The sequence below is a fragment of the Aquarana catesbeiana genome, linkage group LG09, assembly GCF_042186555.1.
Source record: "Aquarana catesbeiana isolate 2022-GZ linkage group LG09, ASM4218655v1, whole genome shotgun sequence".
NCBI lineage: Eukaryota > Metazoa > Chordata > Amphibia > Anura > Ranidae > Aquarana > Aquarana catesbeiana.
In genome coordinates this window covers 297,898,449-297,918,240 of record NC_133332.1, presented here as the reverse complement: position 1 = coordinate 297,918,240, position 19,792 = coordinate 297,898,449, and the positions used below count along the sequence as shown (strand labels likewise).

At 45.6% G+C, this 19,792-nt stretch overlaps 1 protein-coding gene across 1 annotated transcript in view; it reads left to right on the top strand.

Annotated features, from left to right (window-relative positions):
* Positions 1 to 1,046: 1,046 nt before the first annotated feature.
* EXOSC2 (exosome component 2) overlaps positions 1,047 to 19,792 on the top strand; it is a 79,886-nt gene continuing 61,140 nt past the window's right edge. Inside the window, exons 1-2 of the mRNA XM_073600476.1 lie at positions 1,047 to 1,239; positions 18,422 to 18,523. Of these exons, the coding sequence (XP_073456577.1) occupies positions 1,118 to 1,239; positions 18,422 to 18,523 (224 nt within the window). The 5' untranslated portion in view covers positions 1,047 to 1,117. The remainder of the gene's footprint in view (positions 1,240 to 18,421; positions 18,524 to 19,792) is intronic.

Genomic DNA, 19,792 nt, shown 5'->3' with positions numbered 1-19,792 from the left:
ATTAGGTCAGGCAGAGCCTATTTAAGGCCCTGGCTCCAAGTTTTGGTGCACATTTGTGAGTTGGCAGAATGGGAACAGGTATCCCGTCTGCTGGGGACAGTACAAGCGTTAGGGAAAGGTTTTGATGAGGATGGAAAGAGTAGGGTCGCATCTCTTCTGGACACTTTCTCCTGACTTCCTGTCTTGTTGACAACTTTTCACCAGACAGGAAGTGAGGGGAGATCTCCAACACTAACACAGTTTCACAAAGGGTCATGCTTACGACTCTACTGGGGACAAAGCTGCTATGCTTATGTTCTGGAAAACGAAACATAAACACAAATATACTTCAGCCCTCTGAAAACGTCAGCATCTGACGAAATGCGTAGGAGCATGACCTGAACGGGGTGATGTCATTGTGCATTGTGGACTTTGCTGATCTATGCTGGATGGCTAATTGTGTAGAGCTTGGTCATTGTACTCATGTGAGTGGTTTTAATATTTTTTAATACATTTGCCGTTAAGATTATACACTATTGTGAACATATTTTCCTTTATATATGTGCATCTTAATAACATCCATGGCTTCTTGATATCCTGAACACTGTTGAGGAGCTGTGCCGGTCTTTACATACAGCTGCCATGCCGCAAATGTGTTCATTGCGTGCACTTATAATCTTAAATCTTCTGGAGGTCAAGCCGTTAAAGGGAAGCAGTTGAGGAGGCATTAAAAATGCGGTTCAACCAAGTGTTTTTACTACCCTCAGCTACAAGTTTAAACAAGCCCTATAGAATTCCAGGATAACAGAAAATAACTGACAGGGGTTCTAATGCTGCCCTACTCCATCCAGAAAGGTTTTGGCTGAACATACACCTCAGGTCATCCCCTGGCCCTAATCCTCCTGCAGCTGTTTGTAATAATCTCTTCCGCCCAGTAGATGGCGATCAAAGACCAGAACACGCCGCCAGCAAGTAACATGGCCGCCGCCAACGCCGCTCGCACTCCTCAGTTTTTTTTTTTGCTCTTACCAAATATGGCCGCCCGTCAAGCAATTTCTGCCACCTCCAACATGGCTGCGGGCGGATATCCGCTCTAACCAAGATGGCGGCGCCCATGTCGTAAGAAGCGTGTGAGAGAATGGCGGTGGATATCAGGTTGGCGGTGGCCAGAAAACGGGTAACTGAGGCGGTGACGGCGGAGAATGCCCCGCACCTGTTGGCCCCGGGGGACATCATCACCACAGACTCCAGCTTCATGAGGTGAGCGTGCCTGGGCTGACAGGAGGCCATGGAACAGATAGAACTGCAGAGTATATAACATGCAGCACAGCGTATACAGAAGAGTATATAACATGCAGCACAGCGTATACAGAAGAGTAGATAACATGCAGCACAGCGTATACAGAAGAGTAGATAACATGCAGCACAGCGTATACAGAAGAGTAGATAACATGCAGCACAGCGTATACAGAAGAGTAGATAACATGCAGCACAGCGTATACAGAAGAGTAGATAACATGCAGCACAGCGTATACAGAAGAGTATATAACATACAGCACAGCGTATACAGAAGAGTATATAACATACAGCACAGCGTATACAGAAGAGTAGATAACATGCAGCACAGAGTATACAGAAGAGTATATAACATACAGCACAGCGTATACAGAAGAGTATATAACATACAGCACAGCGTATACAGAAGAGTATATAACATACAGCACAGCGTATACAGAAGAGTAGATAACATGCAGCACAGAGTATACAGAAGAGTATATAACATACAGCACAGCGTATACAGAAGAGTATATAACATACAGCACAGCGTATACAGAAGAGTAGATAACATGCAGCACAGCGTATACAGAAGAGTAGATAACATGCAGCACAGCGTATACAGAAGAGTAGATAACATGCAGCACAGCGTATACAGAAGAGTATATAACATACAGCACAGCGTATACAGAAGAGTATATAACATGCAGCACAGAGTATACAGAAGAGTAGATAACATGCAGCACAGCGTATACAGAAGAGTAGATAACATGCAGCACAGCGTATACAGAAGAGTAGATAACATGCAGCACAGCGTATACATAAGAGTATATAACATGCAGCACAGCGTATACATAAGAGTAGATAACATGCAGCACAGCGTATACAGAAGAGTATATAACATGCAGCACAGCGTATACAGAAGAGTAGATAACATGCAGCACAGCGTATACAGAAGAGTATATAACATGCAGCACAGCGTATACAGAAGAGTATATAACATGCAGCACAGCGTATACAGAAGAGTAGATAACATGCAGCACAGCGTATACAGAAGAGTAGATAACATGCAGCACAGCGTATACAGAAGAGTAGATAACATGCAGCACAGAGTATACAGAAGAGTAGATAACATGCAGCACAGCGTATACAGAAGAGTAGATAACATGCAGCACAGCGTATACAGAAGAGTAGATAACATGCAGCACAGCGTATACAGAAGAGTAGATAACATGCAGCACAGCGTATACAGAAGAGTAGATAACATGCAGCACAGCGTATACAGAAGAGTAGATAACATGCAGCACAGCGTATACAGAAGAGTAGATAACATGCAGCACAGCGTATACAGAAGAGTAGATAACATGCAGCACAGAGTATACAGAAGAGTAGATAACATGCAGCACAGCGTATACAGAAGAGTAGATAACATGCAGCACAGCGTATACAGAAGAGTAGATAACATGCAGCACAGCGTATACAGAAGAGTAGATAACATGCAGCACAGCGTATACAGCCGAGTAGATAACATGCAGCACAGCGTATACAGCCGAGTAGATAACATGCAGCACAGCGTATACAGCCGAGTAGATAACATGCAGCACAGCGTATACAGAAGAGTAGATAACATGCAGCACAGCGTATACAGCCGAGTAGATAACATGCAGCACATCGTATACAGCCGAGTAGATAACATGCAGCACAGCGTATACAGCCGAGTAGATAACATGCAGCACAGCGTATACAGCCGAGTAGATAACATGCAGCACAGCGTATACAGCCGAGTAGATAACATGCAGCACAGCGTATACAGAAGAGTAGATAACATGCAGCACAGCGTATACAGAAGAGTAGATAACATGCAGCACAGCGTATACAGCCGAGTAGATAACATGCAGCACAGCGTATACAGCCGAGTAGATAACATGCAGCACAGCGTATACAGCCGAGTAGATAACATGCAGCACAGCGTATACAGCCGAGTAGATAACATGCAGCACAGCGTATACAGCCGAGTAGATAACATGCAGCACAGCGTATACAGCCGAGTAGATAACATGCAGCACAGCGTATACAGCCGAGTAGATAACATGCAGCACAGCGTATACAGCCGAGTAGATAACATGCAGCACAGCGTATACAGCCGAGTAGATAACATGCAGCACAGCGTATACAGAAGAGTAGATAACATGCAGCACAGCGTATACAGAAGAGTAGATAACATGCAGCACAGCGTATACAGAAGAGTAGATAACATGCAGCACAGCGTATACAGCCGAGTATATAACATGCAGCACAGCGTATACAGCCGAGTATATAACATGCAGCACAGCGTATACAGCCGAGTATATAACATGCAGCACAGCGTATACAGCCGAGTATATAACATACAGCACAGCGTATACAGAAGAGTAGATAACATGCAGCACAGCGTATACAGAAGAGTAGATAACATGCAGCACAGCGTATACAGCCGAGTATATAACATACAGCACAGCGTATACAGCCGAGTATATAACATACAGCACAGCGTATACAGCCGAGTATATAATGTAGATTAACCACTTTCTTACTGGGCACTTTTACCCCCTTCCTGCCCAGGCCAATTTTCAGCTTTCAGTGCTGTCACACTCTGACAATTGCACGGTCATGCTACACAGTACCCAAATGAAACTTTTATCCTTTTTTTTGCACAAATAGAGCTTTCTTTTGGTGGTATTTAATAATCCCGGGGTTATTATATTTTGCTAAACAAACAAAAAAAGGCACGAAATGTTGAAAAAAAAAAAAGTTTCATAGTTTGTTATAAAATTTTGCACACAGGTAATTTTTTCCTCCTTCATTGATTTACGCTGACGGGCACAGATAGACTGCACTAATAGGCACACATAAGGAGGAACTGATGGGCACCGATAGTTGACACTGATGGGAACTAATAGGTGGCACTGATGGGCAGCACTGGTGATGAGGCACTGATTGGTGACATAGATAGGTGGCACTGATGGGCAGCACTGGTGATGAGGCACTGATGGGTGGCACTGGTAGGCGGCACTGACAGGTGGCACTGGTGGGCACAGATAACTCCGCGGCTGCTCTCCTTGATCGGGATCGATGTCCCTCTAACAGCCACAGGTGATCGGCTTTTTTTTTTTTGTTCTTCTCCTGATAGCGTGAGGAGAAAAAATAGCCGGTTACCGTCTCTGTTTACATCACATGATCAGTCGTCATTGGCTGATAACCGATCACATGGTAAGGGGTCGGGATCGACACCCTACTCCGATCTGTAATCAGCCGAGTCTCATAGATTCGCTGATCACAGCGCGCACCGCTCAGGGTGGTGTGGGGGGGGGGGGGGTGGTGCGGGGTGCAGGCCGTCTGAGCATGGGATGATGTCTATTGACGCCCTCCCAGCAAAGTAGGTCCACACTGTAGCTGTCATTCAGCTATAGCGTAGATGGGAAGGGGTTAAGTACATCTCTGGGGACTGTCTGGGTCTACCACAGACAGTCTTTTGCCTTGCATTGGCTCTTGGAGCAGAAGTTGTGGACTCGTTATTGTAAAACATTCAAAATTGTAGCGGTTCCAAAACTAAATGGAGACATGGGGTCTATCTTAAGATCTCAAGCCGCTGGGCTTTCTTCTGTTTCAGATAGGCTCAGTCTGTTCAGTGATGACCTCTCTACAAGGGGTAGTTTTCGGGGTCCATAGTCATCAATAACGCATATCTTCATGTGACATTTTTTCCCAGGCTCATCAAAGATTTCTGCAATTGCAGTAGAAAGTCGGCTTTTTTCACTCCCTCCTATGTACTTGTATAAAGATGGCCGTACACTATGCAATCTGATTGTACAATCTCTGTACAATTTTGTTTAGATTTACCAGAACTATGGATTAGGAGTACCCCACTAATTCACTCAATCAGACAGGCCCTTGCACTACAGAGTTAATGGTAGATCTAAAGGAGATTGTACAATCAGATTGTTTACTGTATGTTGAGCTTTACAGAAGCCAGGACATGGTTCTCTTTTTCTTTCTCGAACATCATGGGACACAGAGCCACAGTAATTACTGATGGGTTATATAGGTATCACTGGTGATTGGACACTGGCACACCCTATCAGGAAGTTCAACCCCCTATATAATCCCTCCCCCTTGCAGGGATACCTCAGTTTTTACGCCAGTGTCTTAGGTGATGGACGTGTAAAGATGTCCTGTGCTGAGCTCCAAAGGGAATATCCTAAGATCCTATACTGGGGCAAGCCAGGCGAACCGGATCCATTCAAAGTGTCTTTTCATGGCCGAATTGAATGGTACCCGGGCCTCGTGTCCGAAGAAACGAGGTTTTACCCGTAATGCTTCTCTTTTTAGAGAGCTGGACCCCGCAGATCAGAAAATGGCTTTAAACTTCCTAATTTCTGGCGAGGTGCTTTACGGTCCCAGAACTGTTGGATCCCCCTACTGATGGGGGCCCCAGTCTCTGACGGTTTTTTCAAACGGAGCCCACCGTGAGAGGTGAAGATTGGGTCTGTGTAAACAGCACCCTGCGGCTGGATAAGGTAAGAGGAGATTCCACAGAATTTTTGAGTTCTAGTGGCTTTTCTCCTTAAGGCTAGGTTCACACTGCTGCAGTGCGAATTTAACGCGATTTTACCGCGAATTTACCGCGATTTTACCGCGAATTTCAGGAGTTGGATATAGCTGCGATTGATAGTCTAGCCAATGGAATCATAATGTAAAAAAAAAAAGGGTCTTAACTTCCTGTGTACTTCCTGGTTTTTGTGGAGAGTAGTGTGGTGGAATTCGCACATATGTGAACCATCAATGCGATTCAAGAACGATTTACATTGATGTCTATGGAGACTAAATTCGCAACGCAACGCAGTAAACTCGCACAGGACCTTTTTTTCACGCAGGTTATATTCGCAACGCGTCGATGTGAACGGCACTAATGTTAATCTATGTAATTTAAATGACTTGCGAATTTGAGCGATCGCAACGGCTCAAATTCGCAATAGAATTCGCAGCAGTGTGAACCTAGCCTTAAGGTAAATGCATGCTATGCCTATTGTGACCACCGGGGGCTGCTAAGAGCACAAACCTACACATGCTGAATGTCTGTCTCTGGTGTTGTAATCGCTGTGTATGTCCCAGCGTATCAAGCAGGCTGCAAGCAGGTAAGGTGGATGGGGGGATTTCTCATGTTTGAATGTTCCCCCCCAGGCTAGAGAGGGGCCACAGGGGTCTAGAAAGTGGTTATACCACCCGGGCTCTGTGGCCTAATGGCCACCATCTCTGAAGATAGCCGTTCAGGCAAATCTTGTTACCAGTCTCCCTCCTTCCCCCCCCCCCATCCCCAGCCTTTTCTCCAGAGCATGACAGGAGAGTCGGCAGTGTGGGAAGCGCTCGTTTTTTTCAAAACTCGAAGGGGGGGGGGCGGTAGAGGAGGGGGCGGGATGTCAGCACAGAGTGTTTAGACTCCCACTCAGGCCAGCTGCAGGCTATTAGAGGCACTCTGTACAGGTGCACTCAGCCTTCTGAGAGACACAGAGCTGACGGTCGCATGTAAGGTGGGACACAGGCATTCTCCTAGGCAGCATTTACTGAAGTAACACCAGACTGAGCATTGGGTAGCAAGGCTTTTAGCCAGACTACATCGCTCAGCGGACAGTGTTCATTTGTATACCTCACACCTTGTTGCTTTGCACTATGGGTAGAAGAGGTTCAAGCACCCCAGGAACCAGAGACACTAGGGGATCTCGTTCAGGTTCTGAGGGCCCCCTGTCGGCAGCATCCTTCCCCCCTAAAGATGGGCCAGGGACGGCTAGCCAGGGAGAGCCATTGGGGTCAGGAGCTACACCTGCTTCTGGCACTTCAGCCCCTGTATATATTACACAAGAGGTTTTTTCCTCAACCATTAGTGGTCTAGAGGAAAGATTAATGGCCGTGATTACGTCTTCACTCAGTGGAAGAAAACGCACTAGGCTTTCCTCTGTTCCCCAAGACCCTCAGACAGAGGAGCTCTGGGATAAAGGAGATGAGTCCCTTTCAGAGGATCGGGATGGGATGGATGATTCCTCTTCGGGGGAATCAGGTGGAGAGGGACCCTCTGCGACTTCCCAAGAGGAGAAAGTCTTAGTGCAGATCCTCACTGGATTGGTCCGCTCCACATTTAAGTTGCCCATACCTGAAACTGCTAAAGAATCCTCTTCTGCTTTGGGGTCACTGAAACCTTTCCAAGCAGCACATGCTTTTCCTGTTCATACTTTACTTGAAAAGCTTATTTATTCTGAGTGGGATCACCCAGACAAACGTTTTTTTCCGCCGAGAAAGTTTTCAACACTTTATCCGATGGAAGAAAAGTTTATTAAAATGTGGGGAATTCCGGCTATTGATGCCGCCATTTCCTCAATAAATAATAGCCTGACTTGTCCTGTAGACAATGATCAGATGCTCAGGGATCCTGTAGATAAAAGGATGGAATCCCTATTGAAGGATGTTTTCTCCTTAGCAGGATCAGTGGCCCAACCTGCAATAGCAGCGATTGGAGTCTGTCAATACTTAAGAGACCATGTTAAGCAGGTCATCAAAGTATTACCTGAACAGCAGGCCCAGGGGTTTGCTAACCTTCCAGCGGCCTTATGCTTTGTGGTTGACGCCATTAGAGATTCTATCGTGCAAACCTCCCGTCTTTCACTGGGGTTGGTGCATATACGTAGAATCCTATGGTTGAAAAATTGGTCAGCCGAAGCACCATGTAAGAAGCTACTGGCTGGGTTTCCATTTCGTGGTGCAAGGTTGTTTGGAGAGGACTTGGATAACTATATCAAGAGAATCTCTTGTGGGAAAAGCACTCTCTTACCTGTCAAGAAGAAGAGTAAGCGTCCCTCTTTCAAACGGACTCTTTCCCCAGCGCCGGGGGCTTCAGCCTCCAGGCAGTCTCGACGGCCGCCTCCATCGGGGTCCAGAGACAAGAGTCAACCCCAGGGACAAAAGAAGTCCTGGGGAAAGAAGCCTACTAGGCAAAACACTAAGACCTCTGCATGAGAGGGCGCCCCCGCTCACTCGAGTGGGGGGAAGACTGCGACAATTCTCAGAGCTCTGGCAGGAGGACTTCCAGGACAGATGGGTAGTCTCCACGGTAACCTTAGGGTACAAGCTGGAGTTTCAGGAATTCCCTTCTCCTCGGTTCCTCAGATCAAATGTTCCCAGAGACCCAGAGAAGAAGCAGGCGCTCCTTCTAGCGTTAGAGCGACTTTTGTCGCAGGAGGTCATTATGATAGTTCCCGCAAAGGACCAGGGATTGGGCTTCTATTCCAACCTTTTTACGGTCCAAAAGCCAAATGGGGATGTCAGGCCCATTTTGGACTTAAGGGATCTGAACCGATTCCTAAGGATTCAATCCTTCCGCATGGAATCAATTCGAACAGTAGTTCCCACCCTGCAGGGAGGAGAATTTCTGGCATCAATAGACATCAGAGATGCATATCTGCATGTGCCCATTTATCCTGCTCATCAGAAGTTTCTGCGCTTCGAGGTAGGAGGGCGTCATTTCCAGTTTATGGCTCTGCCCTTTGGGATAGCCACTGCACCTCGAGTGTTCACAAAGATCTTGGCTCCTCCTCTGGCCAGATTAAGGGCTCAGGGTATAGCTGTCATAGCATACCTAGACGACCTGCTCTTGATAGACCGGTCGGTAGCCTCTTTGAATGGAAACTTGAGGACCACGGTCAGGTATCTAGAACACCTGGGTTGGATCCTCAACTTAGAAAAGTCTTTCCTAAAACCAGTAAGAAGACTGGAATATTTAGGTCTGATTATACATACAAGCCAGGAGAAAATATTTCTACCCCAGGCAAAGATCACTGCTTTGAGAGAGCTGATTCTGACAGTAAGGACCAAGAAGGGTCCCTCAGTCCGCCTTTGTATGAGGCTACTAGGGAAGATGGTGTCTTCATTCGAAGCAGTTCCCTATGCTCAGTTTCACTCAAGAATGCTGCAACACAGTATTCTGTCGACCTGGAACAAGAAGGTTCAGGCATTAGACTTTCCGATGCACCTGTCGCATGCGGTGCGTCAGAGCCTCAATTGGTGGCTCATACCCGAAAACCTGCAGAAGGGGAAATCCTTTCTACCGGTTACCTGGACGGTGGTAACAACAGATGCCAGTCTGTCAGGTTGGGGAGCAGTTCTGGAACAGGCTGCGGTCCAAGGGGTATGGTCCAAGACAGAGAGGACCTTACCCATCAACATTCTGGAGATCCGGGCGATACATCTAGCTCTAAAAGCCTGGACTATCAGGCTACAGGGTTGTCCGGTCAGGATCCAGTCCGACAATGCCACAGCAGTGGCTTATGTCAATCATCAGGGAGGCACCCGGAGCCGAGCTGCTCAAAAAGAGGTGAACCAGATCTTAGTCTGGGCAGAGATTCATGTGCCATGCATATCGGCAGTTTTCATCCCGGGAATAGAGAATTGGCAGGCGGACTATCTAAGTCGCCAGCAGTTACTTCCAGGGGAATGGTCTCTGCATCCCGACGTCTTTTGGGCCATATGCCAAAGATGGGGGGTTCCAGATGTAGATCTCTTTGCATCCCGATTCAACAAAAAGATAGACAGATTTGTGGCAAGGACAAAAGATCCTCTTGCATGCGGGACGGATGCGTTGGTGATTCCGTGGCATCGGTTCTCACTGATTTACGCATTCCCGCCTATTCTGCTACTGCCACGACTCCTTCGCAGGATCAGGCAGGAAAGGAAGTCGGTACTTCTGGTGGCCCCCGCTTGGCCCAGAAGGACTTGGTATGCAGAAATAGTAAGGATGACGGTGGGTTCCCCGTGGACCCTACCGGTACGCCCAGACCTGTTATCTCAAGGTCCAGTGTTCCATCCTGCCTTACAAACGATAAATTTGACGGTTTGGCTATTGAGACCCACGTTCTGAAGAGTCGTGGGCTCTCAGGTCCTGTCATATCTACCTTGATTAATGCAAGGAAGCCAGCTTCCAGGATGATTTATCATAGAGTCTGGAAAGCTTATATAACCTGGTGTGAATCCAGAGGTTGGCATCCCAGGAAATATGTCATAGGTAGAATCCTTGATTTTCTACAGATGGGATTAGAGATGAAGCTGGCCTTGAGTACCATCAAGGGCCAGGTCTCTGCTTTATCAGTATTATTTCAGCGGCCACTTGCTTCGCATTCTTTGGTCCGAAACTTTATGCAGGGGGTGATGCGTCTTAATCCTCCGGTTAAAGCGCCCCTAAACCCCTGGGACTTGAATTTGGTCCTGGCTGTGTTACAGAAACGGCCTTTTGAACCAATAAGTCAGATTCCTTTGGTCTTGTTGACAAGGAAATTAATTTTTCTGGTGGCCATCTCTTCTGCTAGAAGAGTATCAGAATTAGCAGCCCTTTCCTGTAAGGAGCCTTATTTGATTATACACAAGGATAGAGTGGTACTACGCCCTCATCCTAGTTTTTTACCGAAGGTGGTTTCTGATTTTCATTTAAACCAAGACATTGTTCTACCTTCCTTTTTTCCAGATCCCTGTTCTCTGGAAGAGAGATCTCTACATTCGTTGGATGTAGTAAGAGCAGTTAAGGCCTATCTAGGGGCAACTACTCAGATCCGCAAGACGGATGTTTTGTTTGTGCTGCCAGAGGGTCCCAATAGAGGACAGGCAGCGTCAAAAGCTACCATTTCTAAATGGATTCGACAGTTGATCATTCAAGCTTACGGTTTGAAACAGAAGATTCCTCCGTTTCAGATCAGGGCACATTCCACAAGGGCTATTGGTGCTTCTTGGGCAGTGCATCACCGGGCCTCTATGGCTCAAATCTGCAAGGCCGCAACCTGGTCTTCAGTTCATACATTCACCAGATTCTATCAGGTGGATGTGAGAAGGCATGAGGATATCGCCTTTGGGCGTAGTGTGCTGCAGGCAGCAGTACAGGGTCCTCAGGTCTGATTGCACCCTACTTGGTCGTGGTTCCCCCCCCTCAGGTAGCATTGCTCTGGGACATCCCATCAGTAATTACTGTGGCTCTGTGTCCCGTGATGTTCGAGAAAGAAAATAGGATTTTTTAAAACAGCTTACCTGTAAAATCCTTTTCTTTCGAAGGACATCACGGGACACAGAGGTCCCACCCCTCTTCTAATACACTATATTGCTTGACTACAAAACTGAGGTATCCCTGCAAGGGGGAGGGATTATATAGGGGGTTGAACTTCCTGATAGGGTGTGCCAGTGTCCAATCACCAGTGATACCTATATAACCCATCAGTAATTATTGTGGCTCTGTGTCCCGTGATGTCCTTCGAAAGAAAAGGATTACAGGTAAGCTGTTTTAAAAAATCCTATTTTTTCAGTACTACAGCTCTACTCCACACACAGTGGGGACGGAAAGTATTCAGACCCCCTTACATTTTTCACTCTTTGTTATATTGCAGCCATTTGCTAAAATCATTTACATTCATTTTTTTTCCTCATTAATGTACACACAGCACCCCATATTGACAGAAAAACACAGAATTGTTGACATTTTTGCAGATTTATTAAAAAAGAAAAACTGAAATATCACATGGTCCTAAGTATTCAGACCCTTTGCTGTGACACTCATATATTTAACTCAGGTTCTGTCCATTTCTTCTGATCATCCTTGAGATGGTTCTACACCTTCATTTCAGTCCAGCTGTGTTTGATTATACTGATTGGACTTGATTAGGAAAGCCACACACCTGTCTATATAAGACCTTACAGCTCACAGTGCATGTCACAGCAAATGAGAATCATGAGGTCAAAGGAACTGCCTGAAGAGCTCAGAGACAGAATTGTGGCAAGGCACAGATCTGGCCAAGGTTGCAAAAAAATTTCTGCTGCACTTAAGTTTCCTAAGAGGACAGTGACCTCCATAATCCTTAAATGGAAGACGTTTGAGATGACCAGAACCCTTCCTAGAACTGGCCGTCCGGCCAAACTGAGCTATCGGGGGAGAAGAGCCTTGGTGAGAGAGGTAAAGAAGAACCCAAAGATCACTGTGGCTGAGCTCCAGATATGCAGTCGGGAGATGGGAGAAAGTTGTAGAAAGTCAACCATCACTGCAGCCCTCCACCAGTCGGGGCTTTATGGCAGAGTGGCCCGATGGAAGCCTCTCCTCAGTGCAAGACACATGAAAGCCCGCATGGAGTTTGCTAAAAAAACACCTGGAGGACTCCAAGATGGTGAGAAATAAGATTCTCTGGTCTGATGAGACCAAGATAGAACTTTTTGGCCTTAATTCTAAGCGGTATGTGTGGAGAAAACCAGGCACTGATCATTACCTGTCCAATACAGTCCCAACAGTGAAGCATGGTGGTGGCAGCATCATGCTGTGGGGGTGTTTTTCAGCTGCAGAGACAGGACGACTTGTTGCAATTGAGGGAAAGATGAATGCGGCCAAGTACAGGGACATCCTGGACGAAAACCTTCTCCAGAGTACTCAGGACCTCAGACTGGGCCGAAGGTTTACCTTCCAACAAGACAATGACCCTAAGCACACAGCTAAAATAATGAAGGAGTGGCTTCACAACAACTCCGTGACTGTTCTTGAATGGCCCATTCGGAGCCCTGACTTAAACCCAATTGAGCATCTCTGGAGAGACCTAAAAATGGCCGTCCACCAACGTTTACCATCCAACCTGACAGAACTGGAGAGGATCTGCAAGGAGGAATGGCAGAGGATCCCCAAATCCAGGTGTGAAAAACTTGTTGCATCTTTCCCAAAAAGACTCATGTCTGTATTAGATCAAAAGGGTGCTTCTACTAAATACTGAGCAAAAGGTCTGAATACTTAGGACCATGTGATATTTCAGTTTTTCTTTTTAATAAATCTGCAAAAATGTCAACAATTCTGTGTTTTTCTGTCAATATGGGGTGCTGTGTGTACATTAATGAGGAAAAAAATGAACTTAAATGATTTTAGGAAATGGCTGCAATATAACAAAGAGTGAAAAATTTAAGGGGTCTGAATACTTTCCGTCCCCACTGTAGGCTGTCTTCTCCTCTCCTGCACACTTCAAAATGCCAAATGAATGATCTATGCAAGATTAACCACTTGCTGACCGCCCCACGTATATGTACTGTGCAAAATCACGTACCTGTGCTTGATTTTTCTCTTCCGGGTTTACGGGGCACATGCGCGCTGCCGGCGACCATCTCCCGCTGTTATTGAACACAGCAGAAGCCAATCAGCGGGTCCGACCTGATGTCTGCCGGGACCCGCCGATTGTTCCCAAGAGAAGCAGAACGGCGGTCTGCCTATGTAAATAAGGCAGATCACCGTTTTTTTAGTAGGGAAGAGCGAGATCCTGTGTTTCTGCTAAGCAGGAACACAGATCTCTGCATTCCCACAGTTAAAGCAGCCCCCCCCCCAAACAGTTAGAAAGCACTCCTTAGGGACACAGTTAACCCCATGAATGCCCCTGATGTTAAATCCTTTCCCAGCCAGTGTTATTAGTACAGTAACAGTGCATATTTTTAGCACTGGTCCCCAAAAAAGTGTCACTTGGTGTGAGATTTGTCCGCTGCAATGTTGCAGTCCCGCTAGAAGTCACTGATCACCACCATTACAGGCAGTCCCGGGGTTACAAACAAGATAGGATGTGGATTTGTTCTTAAAGGGGTTGTAAACCCTTGTGTTTTTTCACCTTAATGCAGGGCTTGACAAATTTGTTTGGAATCTAGGAACCAGCTAAAAAAGTTAGGAGCCAGTTTTTTTTTTTTTTAAACAACCGACAAAGCTTTATTTTCAATCTAAAAAATAACCAATCTTAAATTTACAGAGAGAGACCGCCCCGCTAGCGGCCGAATAGCGCCGCTAAAACGCCGGTAAAGCAGTGCTAAAAATGGCGCCGCTTTACCGCCAACGCCCCCTGCGGCTCGGTGTGAAAGGGCTCTAAACTGACAGGCGAACCTGATCAGACAGCCCGTGTGAAAGGGGCCAAGCAGGGAGATGACAAATAAATTAATTTTAATTAAGAAAAAAATAAACAGTTTTTACTAAAAAAAAAATAAAAATAAAAGCTATTACAAAAAAAAAAAAGGCTATCCCCACATTCACCATTAGGCCAAAGGCGCCAGATGACGCCTGCAATCACTTCCTTCTCTTCTCCACTTTGGGAAGGAGATGGGCGTTCAAGGAAAACAGGCAGGGGAAGCTCCATTAACATTGCATTAGCATTGCTGGTTGTGTTGTCATTCCAACGGCCACCACAAAATGGCGCCAGATTCCAGAATTACTGCAGAAGGCCACAAAGCCGCGGCCTCAATGGCTGGCGGGGCCTGACGTGATCGCACGGGGGGTCGGGGTCCACACGGTGACAGGATACCCCAGGTGTGCCGCGCCAGGTCGCTAATTCTAGCCGCAAATGCGACCTGGCGCCCAGGGTTTGTCGAGCCCTGCCTTAATGCATCCTATGCATTAAGGTAAAAAAACTTCTGTCAGTCTCTAGCCCCCCCGTTTTACTTACCTGAGCCCTGGAATTTCCATCGACAAGGACGCGCTGTCCCTCTGCTCGGGGTTCTGGGCACTTGATTGGATAGATTGATAGCAGCGCAGCCATTGGCTCCCACTGCTGTCAATCAAATCCAGTGGCGCCAGGGGGCGGGGCCGAGTCCAGCATTCTTGTCTATGGACGCAAATGCTGGACTTGGGAGCGCACCTGCAAGGTAACCCCCTGGGAGAGAGCGCTTCTCCTACGGGGTTATCTGATGTGGGGAGGAGCCGCGAGAGCTGCCGGGGACCCCAGAAATCGAGGGTTGGGGCCATACTGTGCTAAATGAGCTGCACAGTTGAGGTAAGTATGACATGTTTGTTATTTAAAAAAACAAAGCTTTACAATCACTTTAAGTTTAATTTGTTTGTAAGTCGGAACAGGTAATTTTTTTTTCTTTTTTACGTTTTTTTTGGACACCATAAGGAAGGGTTAACACCCCTGTATCATTTGTTTTGCTGTCTGTGCCCCTCTTCAGAAGATTTCACCTCACTTTCTGTCTCTGTGACAATTGAATTTTGAAAATTTGGGGTTTTTGAAACAAGGATTGGTGATAAAGCTTCAGTGGAGACATCTTTTTCCCATAATAACTCTTACAGGAGAGAATTTCTCTTCCTAGGGGTAGTTTTCCCATCACTTCCTGTTGTCTCCCTCCGTTTGTAAGTAGGAGTCATTCATAAGTCGGATGTTTGTAATTCGGGGACCGCCTGTACTAGTAAAAAAAAAAAAAAAAAATTCCATAAATATATCTCATAGTTTGTAGATGCTATAACTTTTACGCAAATCAGTATACGCTTGTTGGATTTTTTTTTGCCTAAAATATCTAGCAGAATACATATTGGCCTAAATTGATTACGAAATTAGATTTTTTTTTTTATTGTTTACTTTTTTTTTTATCATTGGATATGTTTTATAGCAGAGAGTAACATTTTTATTTTATTTTTTTTTTCAAAGTGGTCGCTCTTTTTCATAGTAGCGCAAAAAAAACACACAGTGCATTTGCTAGAATGGGATTGCATGGGTATGAACACCAATGCAATCTGATTCCAGTGCAGCAAAAAGAAAAAAAAAAAGTGCTTGAACCTTTTTCGTGTAGATGCGGTGCAATTTGAGCTATACAAAATGACGGGCTCAAATCGCATCTCACAGAATCGCATGTGATTTGCATAGGAATGTCGTGCATTTCCTGTGCTTATGACATGCGATGTGACCCCAGCCTGTGTTTGCATTGTTTAGCCGTTTTAAATGTTCTGCATTTGAAAATGTAACTTTTTTTTTTTTTTTTTGTCAAGCAGTGTTTAGAAGTAAAAAAAAAAAAAAAATTTAATTTAGCTGACTTTGTCAGTGTTTTCGCTACTGTCCAGTTGAGGGGCAATATGATACACTGATAATTATTATTTTTTTATACATTATAATATAATTATATATATATATATATATATGAGAGAGTTTCTCACAAAAGTGAGTAAACCCTTCACATTTTGGTAAATACCGTATTTATCGGCGTATAACACGCACTTTTCCCCCCTGAAAATAGGGGGCAAATCACGGGTGCGTGTTGTACGCTGATAGTGTACCTTGGGAGGACGAGGAGCGCCCGCCGGAATTCACCGAGCTATCATCTCCTGTTTACTTGGCTCTCAAGTCACACACACGGTCCCGCCACCGGCATTGGTCCAGTGTTCTGTCTATCACAGGAGCTGGTCCAATGCCGATGGCGGAGGTGGGACTGTGTATGTGACTGCCAAGTAAGCAGGAGATGATCGCTCGGTGATTTCCTGCACTGCATTGATGAGAGATGGTGAGGCTGCAGATGGGCATTAGATAGGTTGCATTGATGGGAGTTGGGCTGTGGATGGGCGCAGATCAGGCTACATTGAGGCTGCAGATGGGCACTGACCATTATTTTGTTTCAAAGTGGTTTATTTAAAAAATAAAAAAGGAACTTCCCTCTTAAATTAAAGGTTTGTGTTATACGCCGATAAATATGGTATTTTATTATAGCTTTTCTTGTGATGACACTGAAGAAATGACACTTTGCTACAATGTAAAGTAGTGAGTGTACAGCTTGTATAACAGTGTAAATTTGCTGTCCCCTCAAAATAAATCAACACACAGCCATTGATGTCTAAACCACTGGCAACAAAAGTGAGTACACCCCTAAGTGAAAATGTCCAAATTGGGCCCAATTAACCATTTTCCATTTTCGTGTCATATGACTTGTTAGTGTTACAAGGTCTTAGGTGTGAATAGGGACAGGTGTGTTAAATTTGGTGTTATCACTCTCACTCTCTCATACTGGTCACTGGAAGTTTAACATGGCACCTCATGGCAAAGAACTCTCTGAGGTTCTGAAAAAAGGAAATGGTTGCTCTACATAAAGATGGCCTGGGCTATAAGAAGATTGCCAAGACCCTGAAACTGAGCTGCAGCACAGTGGCCAAGACCATACAGCGATTTAACAAAACAGGTTCCACTCAGAACAGGCCTCGCCATGGTCAACCAAAGAAGTAGAGTGTACGTGCTCAGCGTCCTATACAGAGGTTGTCTTTGGGAAATAGACTTGTGAATGCCAGAAGGAAGCCTCTTCTAAAGATGATGCACAAGAAAGCCTTCAAACAATTTGCTGAAGACAAGTAGACTAAGGACATGAATTACTGGAACCATGTCTTGTGGTCTGATGAGACCAAGATAAACTTATATGGTTCATATGGTGTCAAGCGTGTGTGGCGGCAACCAGGTGAGGAGTACAAAGACAAGTGTGTCTTGCCTACATTCAAGCATGGTGGTGGGAGTGTCATGGTCTGGGGTTGCATGAGTGCTGCCAGCACTGGGGAGCTACAGTTCATTGAGGGAACCATGAATGCCAACATGTACTGTGACATATTGAAGCAGAGCATGATCCCCTCCCTTTGGAGACTGGTATTCCAACATAACAACCCCAAACACACCTCCAAGATGACCACTGCCTTGCTAAAGAACCTGACGGTAAAGGGTGATGGACTGGCCAAGCATGTCTCCAGACCTAAACACTTTTGAGCATCTGTGGGGCATCCTCAAACAGAAGGTGGAGGAGCACAAGGTCTCTAACATCCACCAGCTCCGTGATGTCATCATTTGAAGAATGGAAGAGGACTCCAGTGGCAACCTGTGAGGCTCTGGTGAACTCCATGCCCAAGAGGGTTAAGGAAGTGCTGGAAAATAATGGTGGCCACACAAAATATTGACACTTTGGGCCCAATTTGGACATTTTCACTTAGGGGTGTACTCACTTTTGTTGCCAGCGGTTTAGACATTAATGGCTGTGTGTTGAGTTATTTTGAGGGGACAGCAAATTTACACTGTTATACAAGCTGTACACTCACTACTTTACACTGTAGCAAAGTGTCATTCCTTCAGTGTTGTCACATGAAAAGATAGAAAAAAATATTTACAAAAATGTGAGGGGTGTACTCACTTTTTGTGAGATACTGTGTGTGTGGACAAACCCTATATATATATATATATATATATATATATATATATATATATATATATATATATATATATAATTTTTTTTTTTTTTTCTAGCACATAACATCTTTTATAGCAGAATTACGTTTTTTTTGTTTGTTAATTGATGTCTTTATTTTTTTCAGAGGTCATGGAACCTACATGGAAGAGGACAAGCTGTTGGCGTCAGTGGCTGGTGTGGTGGAGAAAGTAAACAAACTCATCTGTGTTCGACCTCCAAGGACCCGGTAGGTGCTTTAAAACCACTTGCAAAAACACGCAAGAGGGCACAACTCCTTGTGCATTACCACCATACAATTTATTAAATTCCAAATAATACATGGATACCCACAAATGTAAAGGGTCACAACAGGCTTGTAACTTATATGCTTCAGCCTTGGGCAGTAAGTCCTATCATGATAACATCAGATGGAAAAACCTAATGCATTTTGGAAGTCGTGCCCCCTTCCTAAATCCAACCAGTGTCAAGTCAGCTCTTAAAGTGGTTGTATACCCCTTTAGCACATTATGCCTATAATTATGCTTACCTGTAGGTAAATTGAATTTCTTTATTGTACATCATGGGACACAGAGCCTAAGTAATAACTTAATGGGTATATAGGCACCTTCAGGTGATGAACTCTGGTATACCCAATACAGAAAGTTCACTCCCTATATAACCCCTCCTCCTACCAGTAGTACCTCAGTTTTTTCACCAGGGTCTAAGGTGTTGGTCACGAGTGAAGTGTGCTCTGAGGAGCTCCAGGAGGGATCCATGCTGGATTTAAATAGCCTCCATAGACCGGATCCATCCAAAGTGCCATTGAGGCCAAAGTGGATGGTACCTGGGCCTCATATCGAAGCACAAGGTTTTTCCTGTAACGCCTCTTTGCAGGGCTGGACCCCAGGACCCAGGGCTTTGGTCATGCTACATTACCTAAAAGCTTTTCCTGGTTGGGTGCTTTTATAGGTCCAAGGGAGTGGAACCCTGATAAAAAGGGACCCGGTCCTTGAAGGTTTGCTAAACGCAGTCCGCCTTGATGGGTGAAGGCTGGATTGACTGTCAAATCAGCAAATCCTGCGGCGGGGATAAGGTAAGGGAAGAAACGTAGGAACTAAAAAGTCCACCTATGATTTTTTCTTTAAGGGAAAAAATGTCATGCCTTAAATCTCCCAGAATGCTAATTTGTAAATCTCCACTAGAGGGAGTACATGCACATACCTTAATCTGTTGTCTTCACTTAGCTCAGTGTCAGTCTGTGTGCGGCCGCAGCAGCTTGCGCAGTGAGATACCTCTCAAGGTAAGGAGAGGGGACCAGAGGGGTTAGGGAAACAGCGGTGGTTGTACCCCCCCCTTGTAATACCCCCCTCCCCCTGCGGGGGGGTGCAGAGGTCCTGTTTTTTTGTGCTTCAATAGTTGTTTTCCTCTGCCCGCTGTGTCATGGGCTCTGCCTCCCCCCCCCCCCCCCTCCCCCCCCCCCCCCCCTGTGTTGGTCTGCGGACCCAAATGCTGCCCA